The sequence below is a fragment of the Rana temporaria genome, chromosome 7 (assembly GCF_905171775.1).
Source record: "Rana temporaria chromosome 7, aRanTem1.1, whole genome shotgun sequence".
In the NCBI taxonomy this organism is placed as follows: Eukaryota; Metazoa; Chordata; class Amphibia; order Anura; family Ranidae; genus Rana; species Rana temporaria.
The window spans coordinates 18,648,883-18,674,373 of NC_053495.1; the positions used below are offsets into that span (position 1 = coordinate 18,648,883).

A 25,491-nucleotide genomic window follows, 5' to 3' on the forward strand; every position below is an offset into this window, starting at 1 on the left:
CGACGCGAGAACGACGGCCATACTTAACATTACTATTGCAGCTATTTGATGGAATAACTTTAGGCCTGAAAGTGCGTTACGTAAACGGCATATCTTTACTGCGTCGGGCAAGAGTACGTTCGTGAATCGGCGTATCTACTCATTTACATATTCTAGGCCGACCGCAATGGAAGCGCCACCTAGCAGTCAGCCTAAAAAGTACACTTTAGGATACGACGGTGTAAGACACTTACGCCGCTCGTATCTGAGCCTAATTTAAGCATATCTGGTTAACAGAATACGCTTAAATTTGCGTCGGCACAGATTCAGACTTAGGATGGCGTATCTACTGATACGCCAGCCTAAGTCTTATTGAATCCACCTATAAGTCAGGGGCTTCCAAACTTTCAAAAAGCAGGGCCACTTGACTGTCATTTAGATCTTAGGGGGGGCCGAACTGTGGCCAGTGCCATAGTGCATTATCTATGATTTATAAGATGACCACTCTGACCCTGCGGCACCCCCCCCCCCCCGTTCCTTTTTTGGAGGGTGAAGTTGTAGGGCGCCCAGTGCCTTTATTAGGGGGCAAACATTAGTTGGCTTGAGCTCCGAGGACGGGGATCCCCAAAACGCATCAGCTTGCCAACATCTGGGTATCCGTTGCCACACTGGTCTACCATCGGAGTGTACTGTTATGAATGTTATTTCTGTCATTTGTGAGTATTATGTTGGCTATTTGGTTTCCTTGAATAATTCCTTGGTAATGCACTAGGCCAGGGATAAGCAATTAGCGGACCTCCAGCTGTTGCAAAACTCCAATTCCCATCATGCCTCTGTCTCTGGGTGTCATGCTTGTGGCTGTCAGTGTCTTGCTATGCCTCATGGGACTTGTAGTTCTGCAACAGCTGGAGGTCCACTAATTCCATATCCCTGCACTAGGCGTTTGCGCCCCCCCTTTGTGTTTTATTGGAGTAGAGCAGGGTGAGTTCCCAGCACAGCTAGAGCAACTGACCACGCTGTGCTTTCATGCCTATTGTGGTCAGTGTTTAATAGGAAAGCAGAGGGACTGGCAGGAACACCAGGGATTTCACACAAAGGAAGCAATACAAAGAGAACAGGATACTTTCTTATACAAATACATGGTACAGAAGGCACATATCAGGAATAAAATAAACGCATCTGTTACAATCCTACAATGTATACTAAGGGCTCTTTCACACGGAGCGGATCGTTTCTGGGTCCGCTCCGTGTGTCGGCGGATAGGGCGGTCCCCGCACACAGTGCAGGGACCGCCCTGTCTCTGCTCCGCTGTCCCCTATGGGGGATCGGATGAAGACGGACCGTCTGTCCGTCTGCATCCGATCAGTTCCGCCGAACGGAAGAAAAATGGGGTTTCTTCCGTTCGGAAAAGCGGATCCCGATGGACGCGGACGCTAGCGGATGCTCCATCCGCTAACGGACGCGAACCCATAGGGATTCATTACAAGTCCGTTAACAGACTTGTAATGAGCGGACGAACGGTCCGCTAGTGTGAAAGAGCTCTAAAACAAAATAAATTTACTGTGCGCCGCTAAGGTGTTTGGGTTTGGCTTGAAGTAAATGTGGCAGTCCTATCCAGTAGTAAAGTGTGAAGCCGGCCTAATGGATTCCTCCACTGAGCTATCAGCTTTCTGCAATGAACAAAGATCAGTTTGCTGTGGGGGACCCTTGAAAAGTGTATGGGGGCCCAAGTCAGTCCCACCTACAGTGGGGAAAATAATTATTTTATCCCCTGAAGTATTTTGTAAGTTTCCCCATTTTACAAAGAAATGAAGGGTCTATAATCTTTATCAAAGGTGTATTTTAACCGCTTAACTGGTTAACGTCCGCCGCATGTATATGTACGTCCACAGAATGGCACGTACAGGCATATGGGCGTACATGTACGTCCCCGCCTTTCCGCGGGTCGGGGGTCCGATCGGGACCCCCCCCGGTACATGCGGCGGTCGGTAACCCGCGGGGAGCGATCCTGGACGACGGCGCGGCTATTCGTTTATAGCCGCCCCGTCGCGATCGTTCCCCGGAGCTGAAGAACGGGGAGAGCCCTATGTAAACACGGCTTCCCCGTGCTTCACTGTGGCGGCTGCATCGATCGAGTGATTCCTTTTATAGGGAGACTCGATCGATGATGTCAGACCTACAGCCACACCCCCCTACAGTTGTAAACACACACTAGGTGAACCCCAACTCCTACAGCGCCCCCTAGTGGTTAACTCCCAAACTACTACTGTCATTTTCACAATAAACAATGCAATTTAAATGCATTTTTTGCTGTGAAAATGACAATGGTCCCAAAAATGTGTCAAAATTGTCCGAGGTGTCCGCCATAATGTCGCAGTCACGGAAAAAATCGCTGATCACCACCATTAGTAGTAAAAAAATTTTTTTTATAAAAATGCAATAAAACTATCCCCTATTTTGTAAACGCTATAAATTTTGCGCAAACCAATCGATAAACGCTTATTGCGATTTTTTTTACCAAAAATAGGTAGAAGAATACGTATCGGCCTAAACTGAGGAAAAAAATATTTTTATATATGTTTTTGGGGGATATTTATTATAGCAAAAAGTAAAAAATATTGCATTTTTTTTCAAATTTGGCGCTCTATTTTTGTTTATAGCGCAAAAAATAAAAACCGCAGAGGTGATCAAATACCACCAAAAGAAAGCTCCATTTGTGGGGGAAAAAAGGACGCCAATTTTGTTTGGGAGCCACGTCGCACGACCGCGCAATTGTCAGTTAAAGCGACGCAGTGCCGAATAGCAAAACCTGGCCTGACCTGTACGTGCTTGTGCCCAGCCGTGCCATTCTGCCGACGTATAGCGGCATGAGGCGGTCCTTAAGTGGTTAAAACTCGCTGTCTCCTCCTGGTCCCTTCCGTGATAGGCGTTTCTCAGCAGACACAGTTCTGCCTATCACGGACGTTCTCTCATCCTCGGACTCAGTTTCCCAGCAGACTCTGGGCCATATTCTCATAGAAGTTACGATGGAGTAAGTCAGATACTCCATCGTAACTCCCTTTTTTGGCCCGTGTATCTATGCTCCTGATTCTTAGAATCATTTTCGCATAGATACACTTAAGATCCGCCATCTGTAAGTCACTTACACTGGCGGATCTTAAATGCAATGACGCCGGCCGCCGCTAGATGGCATTTACATGAAGGAGTCATTTGCATATGCAAATGATCCTTCTACGCCGATTCCCGAACAAGTTCGCGTCGCGTAACCGTCGCTAACGTCGTTTGCGTAAGCGGAAATTTAGTCCTGCTATATGGAGGATTAAATTTCCGCAAGTCTCGCGTAGGCCATGTTACGGATGGCGTCGGGTCCCCGTCGTGTTTTTTCGTCGGGTACGTCGTTTACGTAAGTCGTTCTTGAATACGACTTTACGTCAATGACGCACACGTCGGCGTCATTGACGTTTTCCGCCGAGAACTGGAGCATGCGCACTGGGCTTTTTGCAGCCCGGCGCATGCCCAGTTCTTTCGCATCGGGGGCGCGCTTCATTTGAATAGAAGACGCCCCCTTGGAGATCCGCCAGGCTACGCCGGGACACTTACACTCCGCTGTCCCAACTTATGGAGCAAGTGTTTGGGTAATACAACACCTGCTCCAGTAAGTTGGGACAGCGGAGTGTAAGTGCCCTAAGCGCAGCAGGCGGATATTTTTTGAGAATATGGCCCACTGTGTTCAGTGTTCCGCCAATCACGGACGTCCTCTTGTCCGAGGATGAAAAGGCGTCCGTGATAGGCGGAACACTGAACACAGTGGGGCAGATCCACGTAGATCGGCGCATTAATCTGCCGGGCGTAGCGTATCTAAGATACACTACGCCGCCGTAACTTATTTTTTTGAATCCTCAAAGAATTTGCGCTGTAAGTTACGGCAGCGTAGTGTATCTTTGGGTGCGTAAGGGCGCGGAATTCAAATGGATGTGATGGGGGCGTGTTTTATGTAAATACGTCGTGACCCGACGTAAACAACGTTTTTTTTTTAACGGCGCATTCGCCGTCCGTGGGGGTATCCCAGTGCGCATGCTCGAAAATAAATCGGAACAAGCCAATGCTTCCGACGGTGACGTCATTCTACTCAAATCCCTATTCGCGAACGATTTACGCAAACAACGTAAAAAATTCAAAATTCGACGCGGGAACGACGGCCATACTTAACATTGAGTACGCCTCATAATAGCAGGGGTAACTATACGCCGGAAAAAGCCGAACGCAAACGACGTAAAAAAATGCGCCGGCCGGACGTACGTTCGTGGATCGCCGTAACTAGCTAATTTGCATACTCGACACGGAATTCGACGGAAACGACACCTAGCGGCCGGCGGAAAAATGCACCTACGATCCGATGGCGTACTAGGACGTACGCCTGTCGGATCGACCCGAGATGCAGTCGTATCTTGTTTTGTAGATACAAAACAAAGATACGACGCAGGAAATTTTAAATTACGCGGTGTATCAATAGCTACGCCGGCGTAATTCTTTTGTGGATCTGCCCCAGTGTCTCCTGGGAAACCCGAGGATGAGAGAATGTTTGTGATAGGCGTTTCTCAGCAGACACAGTTCCGCCTATCACAGAGGGGACCAGGAGGAGACCGCGAGTTTTAAACGATGGACGCCTGCAGCCTCTCAATAATTTCAGGTACACTGACTCGAGTATAAGCTGAGGGGGGCATTTTCAGACCTAAAAAAAGGGCTGAAAAAATCGGCTTATACTCGAGTATATACGGTAGCTGCAAAGTCCCACTTTTCCTGTCCACCATGCCAGAGACTTGGGGAGATCTTGCAGTGGGGGGTCCACAGTGGTAAGGCCCAGAGTGGCATGTAACCCTGTCCATTTCACCCAAAACTGACATTTTCAGCTAAAGATCAGTACTGGCATCCTTTTCTCAGCAGCGGCATGCTGTTATATGATCTCCATTTCTATGTTTGTGGTATAGAAAATAATATCAGATAACCATTTACTACAATTCTTTATTTCAGCTGAGCACAGGTCAGTTCTTCCAGTAATATGATGAGCTCACAGTACAGCTGGCAAGTCTTCGTTGGGGATTAGGTGAAGAACAGCAGAGCTTCCTCCTTCTCTTTGTCGATTTTGTCCTGGTCCTTGTCTGTTCTGAGCTTCAGTGCAGGCGGATCAGATCGTGTCATGAGTCTTCTGCCGGTCTGTAGGAGAACATAAAATTATCACTCTTTAATCTGCAAGGATGGGGTCCCAACTGTCCCTGATTTCGAGGGACTGTCCCTGATTTGGAGCAATATCCCTCTGTCCCTCTTATTTGTCCCTTATTTTGGTCTGATCTATATAGATGTATATAAAATTCACTTTTTAGCTATAAAAAACAGGTGCGGTTGGAGACTAGAGATCACCATCTTTGCAGTCTCTTTACAAATGAATGCTCCCACTACTGACTGCTTGGGTCTGAGGGCCACACAACAAGTACCAAAGGGCCACATGTGGCCCTTGGGTTGGGCTGCAAATTTGGACATCAGGGAACTAAAGGCATCTGATCAGAGTTTGCTACAAGATAGAATAAACATAGAACACTGAAGGATCCTTACTGTTTTCTTTGGGTCGGCTTGTGCTCTCTCCAGGGCCCGGCGCAGCCTCTCCTCCTGGTGCAGCTTCTGCTGTTTAATCTTCTCCTCCCTGAGTCTGAGAAATTAAAAGAAGTAAAATCAGATTTGAAAAGCTGAACTCTGGGTACAAAAACTTTCACTTATATTATATACATTACACTATACTGTACAGGCCCGGACTGGGACAAAAAATAGGCCGGGGGGGGGGGCACCCTGCACCTCTGGACCCCTTTTCATTACACAGCACCCTGCACCTCTGGGCCCCTTTACATTACACAGCACCCTGCACCTCTGGACCCCTTTACATTACACAGCACCCTGCACCTCTGGACCCCTTTACATTACACAGCACCCTGCACCTCTGGACCCCTTTACATTACACAGCACCCTGCACCTCTGGACCCCTTTAAATTACACAGCACCCTGCACCTCTGGGCCCCTTTACATTACACAGCACCCTGCACCTCTGGGCCCCTTTACATTACACAGCACCCTGCACCTCTGGACCCATTTACATTACACAGCACCCTGCACCTCTGGACCCATTTACATTACACAGCACCCTGCACCTCTGGACCCCTTCACATTACATAGCACCACACCTCTGGACCCCTTTACATTACACAGCTCCCCACAGTTTGTTACACAGACACCCCCTAACAGTTCTGGACCCCCTGCATTACACAGACCTCACTACAGTACAGACCCCCTCCCTACAGCACAGACCCCCTCCCTACCGTGCAGACCCCCCTCCCTACACTACAGACCCCCTCCCTACAGTACAGACCCCCCTACATTACAGACCCCCTCTACAATACAGACCCCCTCTACATTACAGCCCCCTCTACAATACAGCCCATACAGACCCCCCCTACATTACAGAGACGTGACCTGCAGCCCGCGGCCCACCGGGCATATGCCCGGTATGGCCTATGGCCAGTCCAGGCATGATACTGTATATTCCTCAGTAGCAACAACTGATATCAATCCACTTTCTGTGCACCAAACCCAGATACTACTTTTATAAAGTAGCAACGACATCATCAATGTGCTGTACATAGTCTATGCAGAAAACACAACTGTGGGAGGGACCCAGAAGGCTCCACCCATTACAGAAAACTACACGAGGGGGCGGATACCAGACCGGCGACGCTGCTCAAGGAGAGAGAGCAGCAGTGAGTGGTCTTTAATACAAGATGTTTTTGCACAGAGGTAAAGTCTCACAATGGAAGAAATAGACAAAGGACACCAAGATTTGAGCAGGAATACACATGACTCTTGTATTTAGACAATATTGGATTATCCCAGAGTTCAGCTTTAGGGCTGAAGTCCAGACAGGGACCCAGGGTGCCCATCGAATGGGCCTTACATGTCCTGAAAACGCCAGCAGTTTTGTCATTAGAGGGGGTGGCAACAAGACTGGTCAGCAACAGGCACACAAGCAGCAGAGGATCCCTGGTCTTTACACCCAAAAGAGGTGCTGCTGAAGGTCACATGACAGCAGACTCAGGTGAAGTCTGACAACACTGCTTGGGATTTCAGAATAAAGATGAATAGCGTAGAATAGGTCAGGTTATTGTGGTTGGTGTAGACCAGGGGTGTCAAACTCAATTTCATTGTGGGCTGCATGAGCAGCCGCTACTGTGCCCATCAATTGCTGCCAGTGTGCCCATCAATTGCTGCCACTGTGCCCATCAATTGATGCCAGTGTGCCCATCAATTGATGCCAGTCTGCCCATCAATTGCTGCTACTATGCTCATCAATTGCCGCCACTGTGCCCATCAAATGTTGCCAGTGTGCATTCCCCGCCCGGCACTTACTTGTCTCGGTGGGGCAGCGGGTCACGGTGGCGGGGTCCTCCACGCTCCTTGATGTCTTCTCCCATCCTCTCTTATGATTGGATGCCTGATTGGCTGAAATGACAGGCGCTGTGATTGGATGCCTATCAGGTGACGGGTAACAGATGCGAGCACCTGATTGGTGGAGAGGCGGTTCAGTGTTAGGAAAGCAAATATTCATTTGCTTTCCTAACACACAGTTGAGTGAAACGGCGAGCGCCCAGCATGGTGCTCGCTGTTCACCTTTTTTGACGCCTATTAGAGCCTACGGCCTACGAAAAGGGGCCGCCCGACTGAATAGGGGGTGTCAGCAGGGACCATGGATAGATTCATGCAATGCATGAATCTATCTATTGGTGATAGAGCGGTGACAGGAGAGAGGGGGCGGCGCCCGTACGCCCCTTATGGACGCACCGCCACTGCTTCTACTCCTTACAGACCTTAGATGATGGGCTTTTGTTGCAAAAGAACTGCTTCTATCCCCATAGCAGCCTAAGAAAAAGGAAAAGCAGCTGCTTGAAGCAAGTTGATGCAGCTTAGATGGAGAACAACTGCAGGTCAAACACAGCTGTCCAAAGCCAGTCAACTCCGACCCTAAACATGTAATATGTAAGGAAAGTCTGTACAGACCTCAGCCTGCGTTCCTTTTCTTTGGCCTTCTCGGCGATCTCCATCCTGTCTTTAGGGATGACCTCGATGTTGTCCAGCAATTCTTCCAGTTGGCTTTCAATCACCATTAACATCTGCAGAGCGTTTAGATTTGCGCGGTTCTCCCCGATACAAGCTCTGTAAACTTCCTCCACCTTGGAGCTCAGAGATGTCAGCATCTTGTCCTGTGAACAAAAGTCAGGGGTGACTACCAATAGCACCACTGAAAACATCAGTGCATCAGTGCTATCCAGGGAAGATATATAAAGCAGAACTCCAGGAACAAATGCTTTAATTTAGATAGATTACTCAATATACAAAAGTCTATGAAAAATACAATAGAAGAGAGGAAGGGCAGCCATTTTCAACCAGGGTTCCTCCAGAGGTTGCTCAAGGTTTCATAAGTTGTGGCTGGTTGACCTCCCATTTGATGGTGCCTGCATACCGTGTTTCCCTGAAAATAAGCCGGGTCTTATATTATTTTGGCAACAAAAGACACAGTAGGGCTTATTTTCGGGGTAGGTCTTACAATGTACCGTGTTTCCCCGAAAATAAGCCCGGGTCTTATATTATTTTGGCAACAAAAGACACAGTAGGGCTTATTTTCGGGGTAGGCCTTACAATGTAATGTGCTGTCTTCTCTTCCCCTCTCTCTCCCTGCCTGACAGGAATCACTAGTGTGAACTTAAACTTAGTTAAAATGCTTGTAAAATCCTATAATCCACTCTATTACTGTAGTATATAATGTTCAATGTCTGTGTTTCTGTAATAAAATGTTGCCAAATACCTTATTTTATATAGTTATAGCGCCGCTCTGGTCTTCTGTGACCCACCGGAGCTCTCTTTTCCACATTTATATTACAGAAACACACACATTGTACATTATATACTGCTGTAATAGAGTGGATTATAGGATTTTACAAGCATTTTTAACTAGGGCTTATTTTCGGGGGTAGGGCTTATATTGCAGCCCTCCTGGAAAATAACGCCATGTCTTATTTTCAGGGTGGGTCTTATTTTCGGGGAAACACGGTAGATCCAGGGCCACTCGGCATAGCCAGCTGCAAGAACCCAATTATCTTTTTATTGTGTGAGGGGGACATTTTCCCATTAACCACCAATGAATTGTTTTTTGGAAGGATTAACTGAGACTTGAAATTCTTTCAAGGGTTCCTCTGGGGGAAAAAAGGTTGAGAAAGGTTGTCCTATAGCTAGATTCAGAGAGAGTTACGCCAGCGTATCAGTGGATACGCCGTCGTAACTCTAAATCTACGCCGTCGTAAATTTAAGCGTATTCTGGAAACCAGATACGCTTAAATTAGGCTAAGATACGAGCGGCGTATGTCTTCTACGCCGTCGTATCTTAGGGTGCATATTTACGCTGGCCGCTAGGTGGCGCTTCCGTTGTTTTCCGTGTTGAATATGCAAATGAGCAAGATACACCGATTCACGAACGTACGTGCGCACGTCGCAATTAGTTACGCTGTTTACGTAAGACATACGCCAGCGTAAAGATAAAGCTGCTCCCTAGGTGGTGCAGCCCATGCAAGGTATGGATGTCGGAACAAGCGTATCTTTTTACATCGTTTGCGTAAGTCGTACGCGAATAGGGCTGTGCGTAAGTTACGTTCACGTCGTAGACAGTGTTCGACTTTTCTTAGGCATTCTATCTGACGCATGCGCACTGGGAAACCTCCACGGACGGCGCATGCCCTGTTCGTTCAAAACGTCATTTACGTGGGGGTCATGCTTAATTTCCCTAAAACACGCCCACCTCTTCCTCATTTGAATTAGGCACGCTTACGCCGGCACATTTACGCTACGCCCCCGTAACTTAGGACGCAAGTGCTTTGTGAATACAGCACTTGCCTCTCTAACTTGCAGCGGCGTAGCGTAAATACCATACGCTACGCCCGCACAAAGTTACACTGCCCTACCTGAATCTGGCCACTAGTGTTTAAAATCCCAAAGAGGATGCTCTAAATAGACATGTGCGATTTGTTTCCTTACAAATCGAAAATGCAGCCAAAATTTTTATAATTCAGAGATTCAGATGAATCTGAATTTCTAAATCACAATAGTAACTAATTTCAGAAAATCCAAAATACATCATTATTATTATAATTATTATTATTATGAATGATCCACATTCCAATTCAAAATGAATTCAAATTCAAAATGGAAACATATTGCAAAAAATACAGTAAGATATAAAAACGAAATAAGATGATGATTCCTACTTGGGCTGCTTTATAGAATACAATAGAATAGAAAATAATACAATAGAATAGAATAAAACAAAATAGAATAGAATAAAACAGAACGAATATACAGTAGCTGTCTTTCAAAATTCTAGTTTTTGAATAATTTGAAATGATTAACTGAGCGAACGTTTCTGAAACAAAACCAATTTTTCCGTCATGCACATCTCTAAATCGCCCAAAACAACGCTGAGGCCTATTTAATAAGAAATCACCAAGTATCCAATCATAATTCCTCTTTTGGTGATCTGAAATCTAATTGGTTGCTCTGGGTACCACTGTTTAATAGAATTAACCTCACCTGATCTTCAGATTTGTATTGGCCAAAGGCAAACACCCGGGACTTGAGCTCAAGGTCGGTGGCCCTCTCCTCCTCCTGTGAAATTGAAGCCTTCAGATGTGCAATCTGATCCTTTAATTGTTGTGTCTCATTTTCCCTAGTAAAAAAAAATACATGGATGCTACAGATATTGGGGCAGATTCACATAGCAATACATCAGGCCCCATACACACGATAGAATTTATCCGCGAATACGGTCCAGCGGACCGTTTCCGCGGATAAATCCTCTCGAGGATTTCAGCAGATTTTAATGCGCGCCGAAATCCTCTGGCGATGACGTGTCGCGCCGTCGCCGCGATTATGACGCGGCGACGTGCGCGACGCTGTCATATAAGGAATTCCACGCATGCGTCAAATCATTACGACGCATGCGGGGGATCCCTTCGGACGGATGGATCCGGTGAGTCTGTACAGACCAGCGGATCCATCTGTTGGGATGGACTCCAGCAGATGGATATGTTCTGCATGTCAGCAAATATCCGATCTGCTGGAATCCATCCCAGGGGAGATATATCCGCGGATAAAGATCCGCTGGTGTGTAGGATCTATCCGCTGAAACCCATTTGCTGGGATTTATCTGCAGATGGATTCTATGGTGTGTACGGGGCCTCAGAGATACGCTACGCCGCTGTAACTTACTTTTGGCTGGTTCGAATCCTGGAAGAATTTGCGCCGTAAGTTACGGCGGCGTAGTGTATCTCTGGCGGCGGAATTCAAATCGGCGATTAGGGGGCGTGTTTCATTTAAATGAAGCGCGTCCCCGCGCCGAATGAACTGCGCATGCTCCGTTTCTAAATTTCCCGCCGTGCATTGCGCGAAATTACGTCATTTTTTAAACTTAGACGTGACTTACGTCCATCCCGATTCACGGACGACTTACGCAAAAAAAAGAAAAAATTCAAATTTCGACGCGGGAACGACGGCCATACTTAACATGGCAAATTAACTATACGCCGCAAAAAAGCAGCTTTAACTATACGCCGAAAAAAGCCGACTAGAGACGACGTAAGAGAATGCGACGGCCGCGCGTATGTTCGTGGATCGTCGGAAATAGCTAATTTGCACACCCGACGCGGAAAACGACGTGAACGCCACCCAGCGGACGCCGAAGTATTGCATCTTAGATCCGAAAGGCGTACGAGGACGTATACCTGTCGGATCTAACCCAGATGCCGTCGTATCTTGGTTTGAGGATTCAAACCAAAGATACGACGCGGGTAATTTGAAAGTACGCCGGCGTACTCTGTCTGTGGATCTGCCCCATTGAATATATACTTTAAGGGGATGCACTATTATCTAGAATAGAAAAAATACTTTTTTATGTATCACAGATAAAGTATCTCTCTACCATTAATGGAGGTCTAGTTTCAGTACGAATGTACGCTTATTGGTTGACTTACCACATAGTACACCTATGACAGCCGTGGCCAAAAGTTTTGAGAATGACACAAATATTAATTTTCACAAGTTCTCAATGGGATTAAGGTCTGGGGGGTTTCCTGGCCATGGACCCAAAATGTTGATGTTTTTTTCCCCAAGCCACTTAGTTAGAACTTTTCCGTTAATGCAAGGTGCTCCATCATGCTGAGAAAGCCATTGTTCCTCACCAAACTGTTCTTGGATGGTTGGGAGAAGTTTCTCTCGGAGGATGTTTTTGTACCATTCTTTATTTCTTTATTCATGGTTGTGTTCTTAGGAACAATTGTGAGCAGGGCTGTCTTTATTAGAGGGCACACCTGGGCACTGCCCAGGGGCCCCAGCTGAATGGGGGGCCCCTACACTTTCCCCAAAGCAGCTGGTCCTTGAGCCCATGCTGCCCCCTGAAATTGGGGGCCCCATGATGGCACTGAGAGTGATAGATGCCTCCTACCTACTTAATGTCTGTTTACCTGCACTGTCATCATTGTAGGGGCCCCAGAGCATTACTTTGCCCAGGGGCCCATGATGCTATTAAGACGGCCCTGATTGTGAGTGAGCCCCCCACTTCCTTGGCTGAGAAGCCCCCACACATGAATGGTCTCAGGATGCTTTACTGTTGGAATGACACAGGACTGATGGTAGCGCTCACCTTTTCTTCTCCAGACAAGTTTTTTTCCGAATGCCCCAAACAATCGGAAAGGGGATTCATCAGAGAAAATGACTTTCCCCCGGTTCTCAGCAGTCCAATCCCTGTACCTTTTACAGAATATCAGTCTGTTTTCTGATGTTTTTCCTGGAGAGAAGTGGCTTCTTGGCTGCCCTTTTTGACACCAGACCATCTTCCAAAAGTCTTCTCCTCACTGTGTGTGCCGATGTCCTCACACTTGCCTGCTGCCATTCCTGAGCAAGCTCTGTATTCGGGATTCATTTCATTTTCATGGCAAAGAGGGACTTTGCAATTAATTTGCAATTCATCTGATCACTTTTCATAACATTCTGGAGTATATGCAAATTACCATCATAAAAACTGAGTCAGGAGACTTTGTGAAAATGAATATTGGTGTCATTCTCAGAAACTTTGGCCATGGCTGTACAATGACTGCTTAGTTTCTAGAGCCTGAAAAACTTTGGCCCGGATCTCAGAGGACTTACGACGGCGCAGCGCCATGTACGCCGTCGTAAGTCCTAATCTGAGCCGTCGTATCTATGCGCCTGATTCTTAGAATCAGTTACGCAAAGATATCCATTAGATCCGACAGGCGTAAGTCTCTTACGCCGTCGGATCTAAACTGCATTTTTTTTTTTACCGCTAGGTGTCGCTTCCGTCGAATTCCGCGTCGAGTATGCAAATTAGCTAGATACGCGAATTCCCGAACGTACGCGCGACCGACGCAGTAAAGTTACGATGTTTACGTTAGGCTTTTCCCGGCGTATAGTTGCCCCTGCTATATGAGACGCAGCCAATGTTAAGTATGGCCGTCGTTCCCGCGTCGAAATTTGAAAAGTTACGTCGTTTGCGTAAGTCATCCGTGCATGGGGCTGGACGTAATTTACGTTCGCGTTGAAACCAATGACGTCCTTGCGGCGTACTTTGGAGCAATTCACACTGGGAAATTCCACGGACGGCGCATGCGCCGTTCCGCAAAAACGTCAATCACGTCGGGTCACAGTAGTTTAGCATAAAACACGCCCCCCCCTTCCACATTTGAATTAGGCGGGATTACGCCGGCCGATTTACGCTACGCCGCCGCAACTTACGGAGCGAGTGCTTTGAGAATACAGCACTTGCCCGTGTAAGTTGCGGCGGCGTAACGTAAATCGGATACGTTACGCCGCCGGAAAGATACGCCAGTCTACGAGAATCTGGCCCTTAGTTTCTAGAGCCTGAAAAACTTTGTTTTTTACAACCCGAAAAATTATCGTGTGTTCGCGGCATAAGAGTGGGAAAAAAGGTAAATACAATAGGGGCGGATTATCTTACGGCTAATAAACTGTTCACTTTCCCCAGAGTTTAATAAATGTAAAGTCAAGTGCAAGAAAAATGCTCTTTTTTTTAATTTAATGATTAATTTAATTGAATAATTAATAATATTTTGGATTTTCTTTACATAGTGATGCTTCACCACATTTACTAGGGAAAATGGGTGCAACTGCACTTGCAAAGTGCACAGTCTATTTGCCTGTAGTAAATCCAGCCCAATGTTTCTTTAAAACAAAATGTCATCTAGATAAAGGTTAGGTCTCTTTTAACATTAAAGTACTTTCTATTACTTATTCAGCCTTACATTTTCTCCTCAGTGGTGGCAATAGTATGTTTGATTTCCTCCAAAGCTTCCTCTGTCTCCTGTGAGTTCTGGATTAAAGAAAGATTTTGTTCCTCCAGCTCGGAGAAGATGTCCAGGAGCTGCTGGGGGTCGGTGAAGTACAGCTCAGGTTCCTAGATATCAAAGCCTTTGAGTCACATCACAAAGATACAACGCATTCAACAAGCCTGAACAATTATGTTGGCCATACATTAATATTTTTTTTTTGTTCAACCAGCATCTTAAGAAACATTTTCGCTGGAAGCCTGTCCGTCGGACCTGTTCGGTCGGCTGTACAGACTCATCAGACAGGTCCGATCGGCCGAAAGCCCTCGCATGCATCGAAGTGATTCGACGCATGCGTGGAAGCATTGAACTTCCAGGGCCGCGCACGTCGCCGCATCATTGTCGCAGCGACGGCGTGGCCACGTCACTGCGTATCGTGTCCGCGCGGATTTCTGTTTGATGGTGTGTACAACCATCAGACAGAAATCTCGGGGCAGAAATGTCCGCTGAAAACGGTCCGGCGGACCGTTTTCAGCGGACAGTCCGTCCGTGTGAACGAGGCCTAAGGGTTTACAACCACTTTAACAGTACAATTAACTGAAAACACCTGAACTCCATAATTTTTAACATTGTTTTAACTTGCACTTGCCTGGGTTGCAGACCAGTTGACTCAGTCTTTATGGTGTAGTAGAAGAAATAACGCGTGCGTTGCGCTATTGGCGGAAATTGAGTGACAGGAATCTGGAGCAGTGGATTAACATAAATTTGTGCATGAAAATTGGCAAACGTGTGAGTTAAACTTTATCTCTGTTACAACAGGCTTATGGTAACATTCCGTTATTAAATCAAGTGTTTCTGAATGGCATAGACCAGGCATGTCCAAAGTCCGGCCCACAGGCCAATCGCGGCCCGCGTTCCGGGTTATTTAGACATGTATATCTTTTGTGGCCCCCCGACGATCTCACAGCGGCGAGGCCACAAAAGATGTATATGCCTTGAAACGGGAAAGGAAGGAGATGGGACGAGCGCCGCCGTAGTACACACACAGGTGAATTTCCTGTTTACGGGCTGTCTCTGTAATAGGAAGTCCCGCACTGCCATTGGACGACTGTTCTGTCCATCAAAGGAGACGGGACTTTCTATTAAAGAGGCTGCTGTGTACATAGGAGATTCTCCTGTAATTAATTTTTGGCGCTCGTGAGTGTATTCCTGGCAAATGGTGCTGCCATCCTGGCAAATGGGGGTGCATTCCTGGCAATAGTGGGTGCATTCCTGGCAATGGTGGGTGCATTCCTGGCAATGGTGAGGCTACATTCATGGCAATGGTGCTGTCTGCAGATGGGCACTTGTGAGGCTGCAGATGGGCACTGACCCTTATTTTTCTTCACAGTTTTTTATGGAATTTTTTTTTTTTTTCCCTGAAACTTCACTCTTAAAGTGAAGGTGCGTGTTATAAGCCAATAAATACGGTATATCCAAATAACACACCCAAGCTCATCTCTTTACTCACACACAGCCACAAAGGTAAGAGAAATCTTGTTAGACAGTGTATTAGTGCTCGGAGGAACACACTTAGACCGAATTTTACTGGTTCGAAGAATGGCAGGCAAAATGGTCGGCCCAAACGCATGTTCACTTCATCAAATCTGGCCCTCTTTGAAAAAAGTTTGGACACCCCTGGCATAAACGATTTAAGGAGGGGCGGGAAGATGTCCAGAAGTAGATAACCAAAGACACAAAGGATGGATGCAAATGTGGACAGAGAGCGAACCCTTGTACGTTTATGCTGGTGTGTTTTTGGATAGTTCACTACAAGTTCATAGAACATGGTACAATGTCAACCAACATTGTTACTTGGAAATTCTAAAAAGGTTACGGGAATCTGGAACTCTGGCCTGACAAGTCAATTGTCCACCAGGACAATTCTCCTACACAAACATTTTATTTACAGTCCATTCCAGCAATTACATTTCCACACCTTGCACTCTTGTGGTCTCCAAACTGCGGCCCGGGGGCCAGATGCGGCCCTTTGTTTGCTTTTATCTGGCCCTTGGGGCACTATTTCCTCCACTGATACCAACAATGGGGCATAGGTTCTCCTACTGACACCAACAATGGGGCCCAATGACACCAACTTAGGGGCCCAATGACATCAACATTGGGTCAAAATATTCACAATGAAACCAACGATGGGACACAATTCCTCACAGTGACACCAAGGATGGGGCACAATTCCTTACAATGACACCAATGACAGGGGACAATTCCTTACAATGACACCAGCAATGGGACCCAATTATGGGGCACAATCAGTCCCACTGAAACAAACAATGGGGTGGTAATTTTTCCCACTGATTTCAGGACCTGTTCGACTCCCACTGACCACTGTCCGGCCCTCGTAAACTCTGAAGGATAGTAAACTGGCCCTTTGCTTAGAAAGTTTGGAGACCCCTGCTCTTGACCATATAACATATCAGTGCTGGGAGGACTGACCCTTTAAAAGTAGCTCAGTATCGGATAATAGCAGAAAAGTTTTATCATTTTCAACTGCCCTCCTTGTAAACAGTAGTACCCACCTCTTCACTATCTGATGATATTTGACTTTCTGAGACGCTTTTATCTTCTGCGTGGTAGGATGCATTACTCCTGAAAAAAGAAATTGAAGGCCATCAGATTTGGAAATGTGTTTGAAACTTTAAATGATGTCTGCCACATACAATACAACAGATAGTAAACCTCTCAGTTTATAAACACAGCATTTAAAAAACAATATATACAACCCTTACAATTTCTTGGACCCCGCTGTTTTCACGCTCTGCCTAGAAGACAATCGGGGATCGCGGCCTGAATCACGACTAAGACTGATTTTGCCTGAAGAATGGCTCTCCGATTCTGAAAAGACAAACATAACGCTCCTGAGATCTGATTCCAGAACACAACGCTCATTTGAGATCCATTGAAGAGATACTTTTTGCTCTTGGTGGCCACAGGTGTCATGTACATTATGGCTCAATAAATGTTTGGAGGACTTCAGGCAATTCTGATTTCCTTGTAAACTTTCCAAATTCAATGTATCATAATTATTACTATACTGTAGGGTTGACTTTTTTAAACTTAAACTGTAAAATGTATATTAAACTTAGGAGTACCCCTGAATAGAACACCCCACTACCTGTGTCCATCCTTTACCCGTGTCCCCCTCCACTACCTGTATCCTCACACTACTTCATGTACCCCCTTCTACTACCAGAACCTCCAATTACTTTTTACTACCTATGCCTCCTCCTACTTGTGCCCTATTCTGCTATCTGTAACCCCCTGCCCTACTTGTGCCCCCTACCTGTACCCCTCCTCTACCTTTGCTACTGGTGCCCATCGCTACTACCTCTTCCCCCCCCCCACACTTGTGCCCTCCCTTCACTCCCTGTACCACCTTTATTACCTGTACCCTCCTCCACTACCTGTGCCCATCTCTACTACCTCTCCCCCTTCCACACTTGTTCCTCCCCCTCCTCCACTTCCGGTGCCCACCTCCGTTACCTCTGCTACCTGTGCCCATCTCTACTACCGCTTCCCCCTTCCACACTTGTTTCTCCCCCTCCTTCTACCTTTACCCCTCCTCCATTTCCTGTGCCCATCTTTACTACCTCTCCCCCTTCCACACTTGTTCCTCCCCCTACTCCACTTCCAGTGCCCACCTCCGTTACCTCTGCTACCTGTGCCCATCTCTACTACCGCTTCCCCCTTCCACACTTGTTTCTCCCCCTTCTTCTACCTTTACCCCTCCTCCATTTCCTGTGCCCATCTCTACTACCTATTCCCCCTTCCACACTTGCTTCTCCCTCTTCCTCTACCTTTACCCCTCCTCCACTTCCTGTGCCCACCTCTGCTACCTGTGCCCATCTCCACTTCCTCTTCCCCCCTCCACAGTTGTGCCCTCCCTTCTCTACCCGTACCACCCTTTATTATCTGTACCCCCCTGCACTACCAGTGCCGACTTGGGGCTAGATTCAGGTACGAGATACGATGGCGTATCTCCAGATACGCCGTCGTATCTCTGAGTTGCGGCATCATATCTATGCGCCTGATTCTTAGAATCAGTTACGCATAGATTTGACTAAGATCCGACCGGCGTAAGTCTCTTATGCCGTCGTATCTTAGTTGCAATTTTACGCTGGGCGCTAGGTGGCGCTTCCGTCGATTTACGCAAGTAATATGCTAATAAGGTATATATGCCGATTCACAAACGTACGTACGCCCGGCGCATTTTTTTACGTCGTTTACGTTAGGCTTTTTCCAGCGTAAGGTTGCTCCTGCTATATGAGGCGTACGCAATGTTAAGTATGGACGTCGTTCCCGCGTCAAATTTTGAAATGTTTACGTCGTTTGCGTAAGTCGTTCGCGAATAGGGCTGTATGTAAGTTACGTTCACGTCTAAAGCATTGACGATTTGCGGCGGAATTTCGAGCATGCGCACTGGGATTCTTTTACGAACGGCGCATGCGCCGTTCGTAAAAAAATTCAAATACGTGGGGTCACACTAAATTTACATAAAACACGCCCACATCATCCAAATTTGAATTAGGCGGCTTACGCCGGAGCACATAAGTTACGCTGCCGTAACTTAGAGCGCAAGTTCTTTCTGAATACGGAACTTGCGCCCTAATTTACGGCGGCGTAACGTATAGGAGATATGTTACGCCTGCACAACATTACGCAGGGCTATCTGAATCTAGCCCCAGGTTTTTAGTGGTCCTTGTCCCAATATGTTCCTGTGTGTTTTGCTGGTGAATCTAATGAATAGTTACTGGCGCTGCCTTCTATTCTATTATTTTGGTTCTACTTCTAATGCCGCGTACACATGATTGGAATATTCAATGGGAGCTTTTGGTCGGATATTTCGACCGTGTGTAGGCTCCATTGGACATTTGCTGTCGGAATTTCCGACAACAAATGTTTGAGAACTGGTTCTCAATTTTTCCGACGACAAAAGTTCTTGTCGTAAATTCCGATCGTGTGTATGCAATTCCGATGCACAAAAATCCACGCATGCTCCGAATCAAGCAGAAGAGCCACACTGCCTATTGAACATCATTTTTCTCGGGCTCGTCGTACGTGTTGTACGTCACCGCATTCTTGGAATTTCAGACAACATTTGTGTGACCGTGTGTATGCAACACAAGTTTGAGCCAACACTCAGTTGGAAAAAAATCCACGGTTTTGTTGTCGGGATGTCCGATCGTGTGTACGCGGCATGACAACAGGTTCTTTTTAACAGTGATGAAGGGGCGGGAAGATGTTTCTAGCCCTATCCTGTAGAGCAGGGGTCTCAAACTCAAATTACCTGAGGGCCACAAGACAACTTTTCATATGCCATGGGGGGCCGCATGCAAACTTTCAAACTTCAAAAACAACAGTACTGGTGTCAGCGAACACATTATTAATGTGTAAGGCAGGGGTTGACAAATTTGCTTGGAATCTAGGAGCCAGCTAAAAAAGTTAGGAGCCAGAAAACGCACCCCGTCCCGACGAGCTTGCGCGCAGAAGCGAACACATACACGAGCAGCGCCCGCGTATGTAAACGGTGTTCAAACCACACATGTGAGGTATCGCCGCGATTGGTAGAGCGAGAGCAATAATTCTAGCACTAGACCTTCTCTGTAACTTAAAACATGCAACCTGTAGAGTTTTTTAAACGTCGCCTATGAAGATTTTAAAGGGTAAAAAAGTTTGTCGGCATTCCACGAGCGGACGCAATTTTGAAGCGTGACATGTTGGGTATGAATTTACTCGGCGTAACATTATCTTTCATAATATTAAAAAAAATGGGGATAACTTTACTGTTGCCTTATTTTTTTATTCAAAAAAGTGTAATTTTTCCCCAAAAAAAGTGCGCTTGGAAGACCGCTGCGCAAATACGGCGTAACAGAAAGTATTGCAACAATCGCCATTTTATTCTCTAGGGTGTTAGGATAAAAAATATATATAATGTTTGGGGGTTCTAATTAGAGGGAAGAAGATGGCAGTGAAAATAGTGTAAAATGACATTAGAATTGCTGTTTAACTTGTAATGCTTAACTTGTAATACCAACGGCCACCACCAGATGGCGCCAGCTCACATCTGGTGGTAATAACTTGTAATACCAACGGCTCACCACCAGATGGCGCCAGCTCACAAAAAAAAAATGGCCGGTACTTTGAGACCACTGCTGTAGAGAGCCTGCAGTTGTGTTCACTCGCTCAATATGAGCGCTAAACACAGGAGCGGCCCATTGTGACGTACTTACTCCTTCCCGGGATGGGGGAGGTGGATACTTTGGTCTCAGAGTCCTGTTTTTCTTTCTCTTTGGAGACAGGAGCGAGAGATTTCTTCCTCTGCTGCTTCTTCTTCTTCTTTTTCAATACTTCCTCCCTCCACTCTTTGGGAGACAGGCGGAAGAGGAATTCTTTGTACATCAGATACTCTTTTAGGATTTCTTCACACTTTGAAATGTCACTGGAGAAGGAACAAAGAACAGATAACATCCTTCTCTAAATAGAGTAAAGCAAGAGGCGTTCAGTAAGTTGCTTCCACTTTGGTCATCTTTCCATAAGCCCCTTTTGTCGTAGCTGTTAATTGGTCAGTTGGACGGGTGGTCTTGGTATAATACCAAGTGCAACATTACGAGAAAATGAACTACGTACCTCTTGATGGTGATCATCTGGGCTGTGTGACTCTTGATTTGTGCAACTTGCTCCATCTTTAGTTTCGTTTCCTTGTCGGCTCTGAGCAATAAAAAATTGAGAATCAATGGTAGGTTACTGCTATTTAGGGACCTTCCAGTGCCTAAAGGGTCAGCCCACCCAAAATATACATTTTATTACATATAACCCATGGCAACAAGGTGTTCCTCTGGCTATAAGGCCCTGGTTCTTTAATCACTTGACTCCCCCCCCGTAAGGTTTTACCCCCTTCAGGAAAATTGAATTTTTTGCTATTCAGCACTGCGCTACTTTAACTGGCAATTGCTCAGATATGCAACACTGTACACAAATTAAGGGCCAGATCCACAGCCAGGCGGCGTAACTTAACTTTTCCCATTTAAGTTACACCGCCGCAAATTTCCCAAGTTAGTGCCCGATCCACAAAGCACTTACCTGGAAATTTGCAGCGGTGTAACTTAAATCCGTCCGGCGCAAGGCGTTCCTAATTTAATGGGGCGAGTCCTATTTAAATTAGGCGCGCTCCCGTGCCGGACGTACTGCGCATGCTCCCGACGTCATTTTCCCGACGTGCATTGCGCGAAATTACGTTACGCCGAGTTTTGTGAATGGCGCTGGGTAAAAAAAGTTGCGTCGGGGAAAAAAAAAGATACGGCGGGAAAAAAAATAACAGCGTCGCGGGAAAGAAGGGTCTACTTTTACAAGGTGTAAACAGTTTACACTTTGTAAAAGCAGCCCTAATTTTGCGTTTGCAAACTAATACTTACGGAGAAATAACGAAGCGTAAAAGCTTTGTGGATCTCCGTAAGTGCTAATTTGCATACCCGAGGCGGCATTTCGACGAGAAATGCCCCCAGCGGCGGCCGCGGTACTGCATCCTAAGATCCGACAGTGTAATTCCCTTACACATGTCGGATCTTCTGCCTATCTATTGGAAACTGATTCTGTGGATCAGTTCCATAGATAGAAACAGGGATACGCCGGCGTATCCCTTTTGAGGATCTGGCCCTAAATGTATATCTTTTTTTCAGGCACATATAGCCAGATTCAGGTATAGTTACGCCGGCGTATCAGTAGATACGCCGTTGTAACTCTGAATCCGCGGCGTCCTACATTTAAGCGTATGCTCAAACTGAGATACGCTTAAATGTTGCTAAGATACGATCGGCGTAAGTCTTCCTATGCCGCCGTATCTTAGCTGTCTATTTACGCTGGCCGCTAGGGGCGTGTACGCTGATTTACGCCTAGAATATGTAAATTAGCGAGATACGCCTATTCACGAACGTACGCTCGCCCGTCGCAGTAAAGATACGCCGTTTACGTAAGGCGTTTTTAGGCGTAAAGATAAACCACCAAAAAGATGGCGCAGCCAATGTTAAGTATGGACGTCGGAACCGCCGTCGAATTTCACGTCGTTTGCGTCGTTAGCGTAAGTTGATTCAGAATAGGGCTGGGCGTAGGTTACGTTCACGTCGAAAGCATTGACTATTTGCAACGTGATTTGGAGCATGCGCACTGGGATACGACCGCGGACGGCGCATGCGCCGTTCGTTCAAAACGTCATTTACGTGGGGTCATGCTTTATTTACATAAAACACACCCACCTCTTCACAATTTGAATTAGGCGCGCTTAAGCCGGCACATTTACGCTACGCCGCCGTAACTTAGGACACAAGTGCTTTGTGAATACAGCACTTGCCTCTCTAACTTGCCGCGGCATAACGTAAATTACATACGCTACGCCCGCACAACTTTGAGCCGCCGTATGTGAATCTGGCCATTAGAGTTTTCTTTTGGTGGTATTTATTCACCTTTTACCTCTCACCTATTTGCTATATTTTTTGCTGAAAAAGACCGAAAAGTTTTAAGAAAAAAACTATATTTTCTACGTCTATTATAAAACATATCCAATTAAATCAAATCTTTTCATAAATTTAGGCTACATGTATTTGGTAAAAAAAATTAAAAAATCACAAAAAGTATATATTAATTGATTTGTGTAAAGTCTACAATGACTACAAACTATGATAAATATATATATATATATATATATATATATATATATATATATATATATATATATATATATATATATATATATATATATATATATATATTTGGAAATTGATCAGTCCTGATGTACTGACAACCTATTTTGTTTCTTGAAGCCCCAAAATGCCAGGACAGTACAGATATCTCTAAAATTCCCCCCTTTTTGAGAAGTTTACAGTCCAAGGTATTTAGTAAGAGGCATGACAAGTTGTTTGAAGTTACAATTTTTTATCCTAATTTTTTGGAAAATGTATAAATGAAATACAATTTTTTTTTCACAATTTTTTTTTACATACTGGGGCAGATCCACAAAAGAATTACGCCGGCGTATCTATTGATATGCCGGCGTAATTTTAAAGTTCCCGCGTCGTATCTTTGTTTTGTATCTACAAAACAAGATACGACGGCATCTGGGGTCGATCCGGCAGGCGTACGTCTTAGTACGCCGTCGGATCTTAGGTGCCATTTTTCCGCCGGCCGCTAGGTGGCGTTTCTGTCAAATTCTGTGTCGAGTATGCAAATTAGCTAGTTACGGCGATCCACGAACCTACATCTGGCCGGCGAATTTTTTTACGTCGTTTGCGTTCGGCTTTTTCCGGCTTATAGTTAAAGCTGCTATATGTGGCGTATTAAATGTTAAGTATGGCCGTCGTTCCCGCGTCAAAATTTAATTTTTTTACGCCGTTTGCGTAAGTCGTTTGCGAATAGGGATTTGCGTAGAATGACGTCACCGTCGGAAGCATTGGCTTGTTCCGGTTTAATTTCGAGCATGCGCACTGGGATACCCCCACGGATGGCTCATGCGCCATTAAAAAAAAATGTTGTTTGCGTCGGGTCACAACGTATTTACATAAAACACGCCCCCATCACAGCCATTTGAATTCCGCGCCCTGAGAGAAGCGCCGAGGTACATGGATCTGCCCCACTGTCACCAGTGCAGTACAGCGTCATCATATGACTGAGGTGGTGGTGATCAAGGATATTGACTGGTAACAGTGCTCCAATCACAGAACCAGATCGCATGTGGTATTTAGGTGTTTTCCCAAATACCGCATGTGATTCTGAAAATGTCAATTCAAAACATGCTCGGTAAATACTGCATACAACAGGAGTGAAAGTCGATTTACTAAAGGAAAAAAAAAAAAACATGCACTAAATAAGCTGTGGTCCCGGCATGCGATACTTAAAGAACTGGCAGCCGGCAGCATCCTTAACAACCAGTAAACAACATGGTTGTTAAGGAGCGGGCAGCCGCTGTGTCATTAACAACCGATAAGTCATCAGTTGTCAGCGGGGTTCCTATCTGACAGCTCAATATAAAAAAAATAACAAGTATCGGCAATGAAAAATTAAGAAAAAAAAGGGTGTGGGGTCCCCCCCCAATCCATACCAGGCCCTTTGGGCAGTAAGATATTGCTTTGTCAATGGAACCCAGTTTGTAATATACTATAAAATATAAATATACCAATTATTGCTTATAACAGTAATGATCACTGTTATAAGCAATCGTTTTAGCTGTCATGAATGGCTTTCATTCATGACAGCTTGTGATCTGTGATTGGCTACAGCTAATCACGTGGTATAGGGTGTGTGATTGATCCAGGTACCATGTGATAGTTGTGGGCCAATCACAGCAGCACAATAGTAAGCAAAATGTCATGAATGGAAGCCATTCATGACTTTTTTATTTACACTGTAATCATGTGATCTCTATGACCAATGATAGCAATCACATGATACCCCTGCCGGACACAGCAGTTAAGGGATCGTGAGTCAGGGGACACATCAGTGCGCATATGCTTAGGGACGTACCAGTAAATGTACTGCAGTCGCCCTGCTGCAATAAATGTACAGCACCATTTATGTCCTGATAAAATGGAAATGATCTAGCAGTATGGCATCTCTCTGGACATCACCACCTAGGATGGCATTGGCTCTGGGTAAGATTTAGGATATTTGGACTCACTGTTTTAAGGCCTCCACCGAGTTCCTGTCGTTCTGTTTCAGAAACTCGTCAAATCTCACAGCGTCTTCCTCCAAGAATTGCTCAGCCTTTTCCAGCTTCATTTCCTCAGCAGCGGCCATGGCCTCCAGCTTCTGGATCTCGTCACGTTTCACAATCAGGGAGTACTGCCAATCATAAACGGCACATTTGATCATGCTAGCCTTTGTAGAAGTGGCACTTGAGATCTGAGATCCCTTCATTGGTTGCCAGTAAAAGACAGAGGGCCATATTCTCAGTAGAGTTACGACGGAGTATCTCAGGAAACTCCGTCGTATCTCTCTTTTTTGACCCGCGTAACTATGCGAGTGA

The 25,491-nt window shown here is 45.8% G+C and overlaps 1 protein-coding gene across 2 annotated transcripts in view; it reads right to left on the bottom strand.

Moving 5' to 3' along the window:
- Positions 1 to 4,981: 4,981 nt before the first annotated feature.
- The window catches only part of CFAP100 (cilia and flagella associated protein 100), a 32,537-nt gene continuing 12,027 nt past the window's right edge, over positions 4,982 to 25,491 (bottom strand). For both annotated transcript variants that reach the window (XM_040358996.1, XM_040358997.1), the window contains exons 7-16: positions 25,144 to 25,307; positions 21,108 to 21,188; positions 20,711 to 20,919; positions 17,210 to 17,315; positions 17,000 to 17,069; positions 14,400 to 14,551; positions 10,657 to 10,792; positions 8,077 to 8,279; positions 5,590 to 5,683; positions 4,982 to 5,193 (exon numbers count right to left, since the gene is read on the bottom strand). In XM_040358996.1, coding sequence (XP_040214930.1) covers positions 5,080 to 5,193; positions 5,590 to 5,683; positions 8,077 to 8,279; positions 10,657 to 10,792; positions 14,400 to 14,551; positions 17,000 to 17,069; positions 17,210 to 17,315; positions 20,711 to 20,919; positions 21,108 to 21,188; positions 25,144 to 25,307 — 1,329 coding nt within the window. In that variant the 3' untranslated portion in view covers positions 4,982 to 5,079. The remainder of the gene's footprint in view (positions 5,194 to 5,589; positions 5,684 to 8,076; positions 8,280 to 10,656; positions 10,793 to 14,399; positions 14,552 to 16,999; positions 17,070 to 17,209; positions 17,316 to 20,710; positions 20,920 to 21,107; positions 21,189 to 25,143; positions 25,308 to 25,491) is intronic.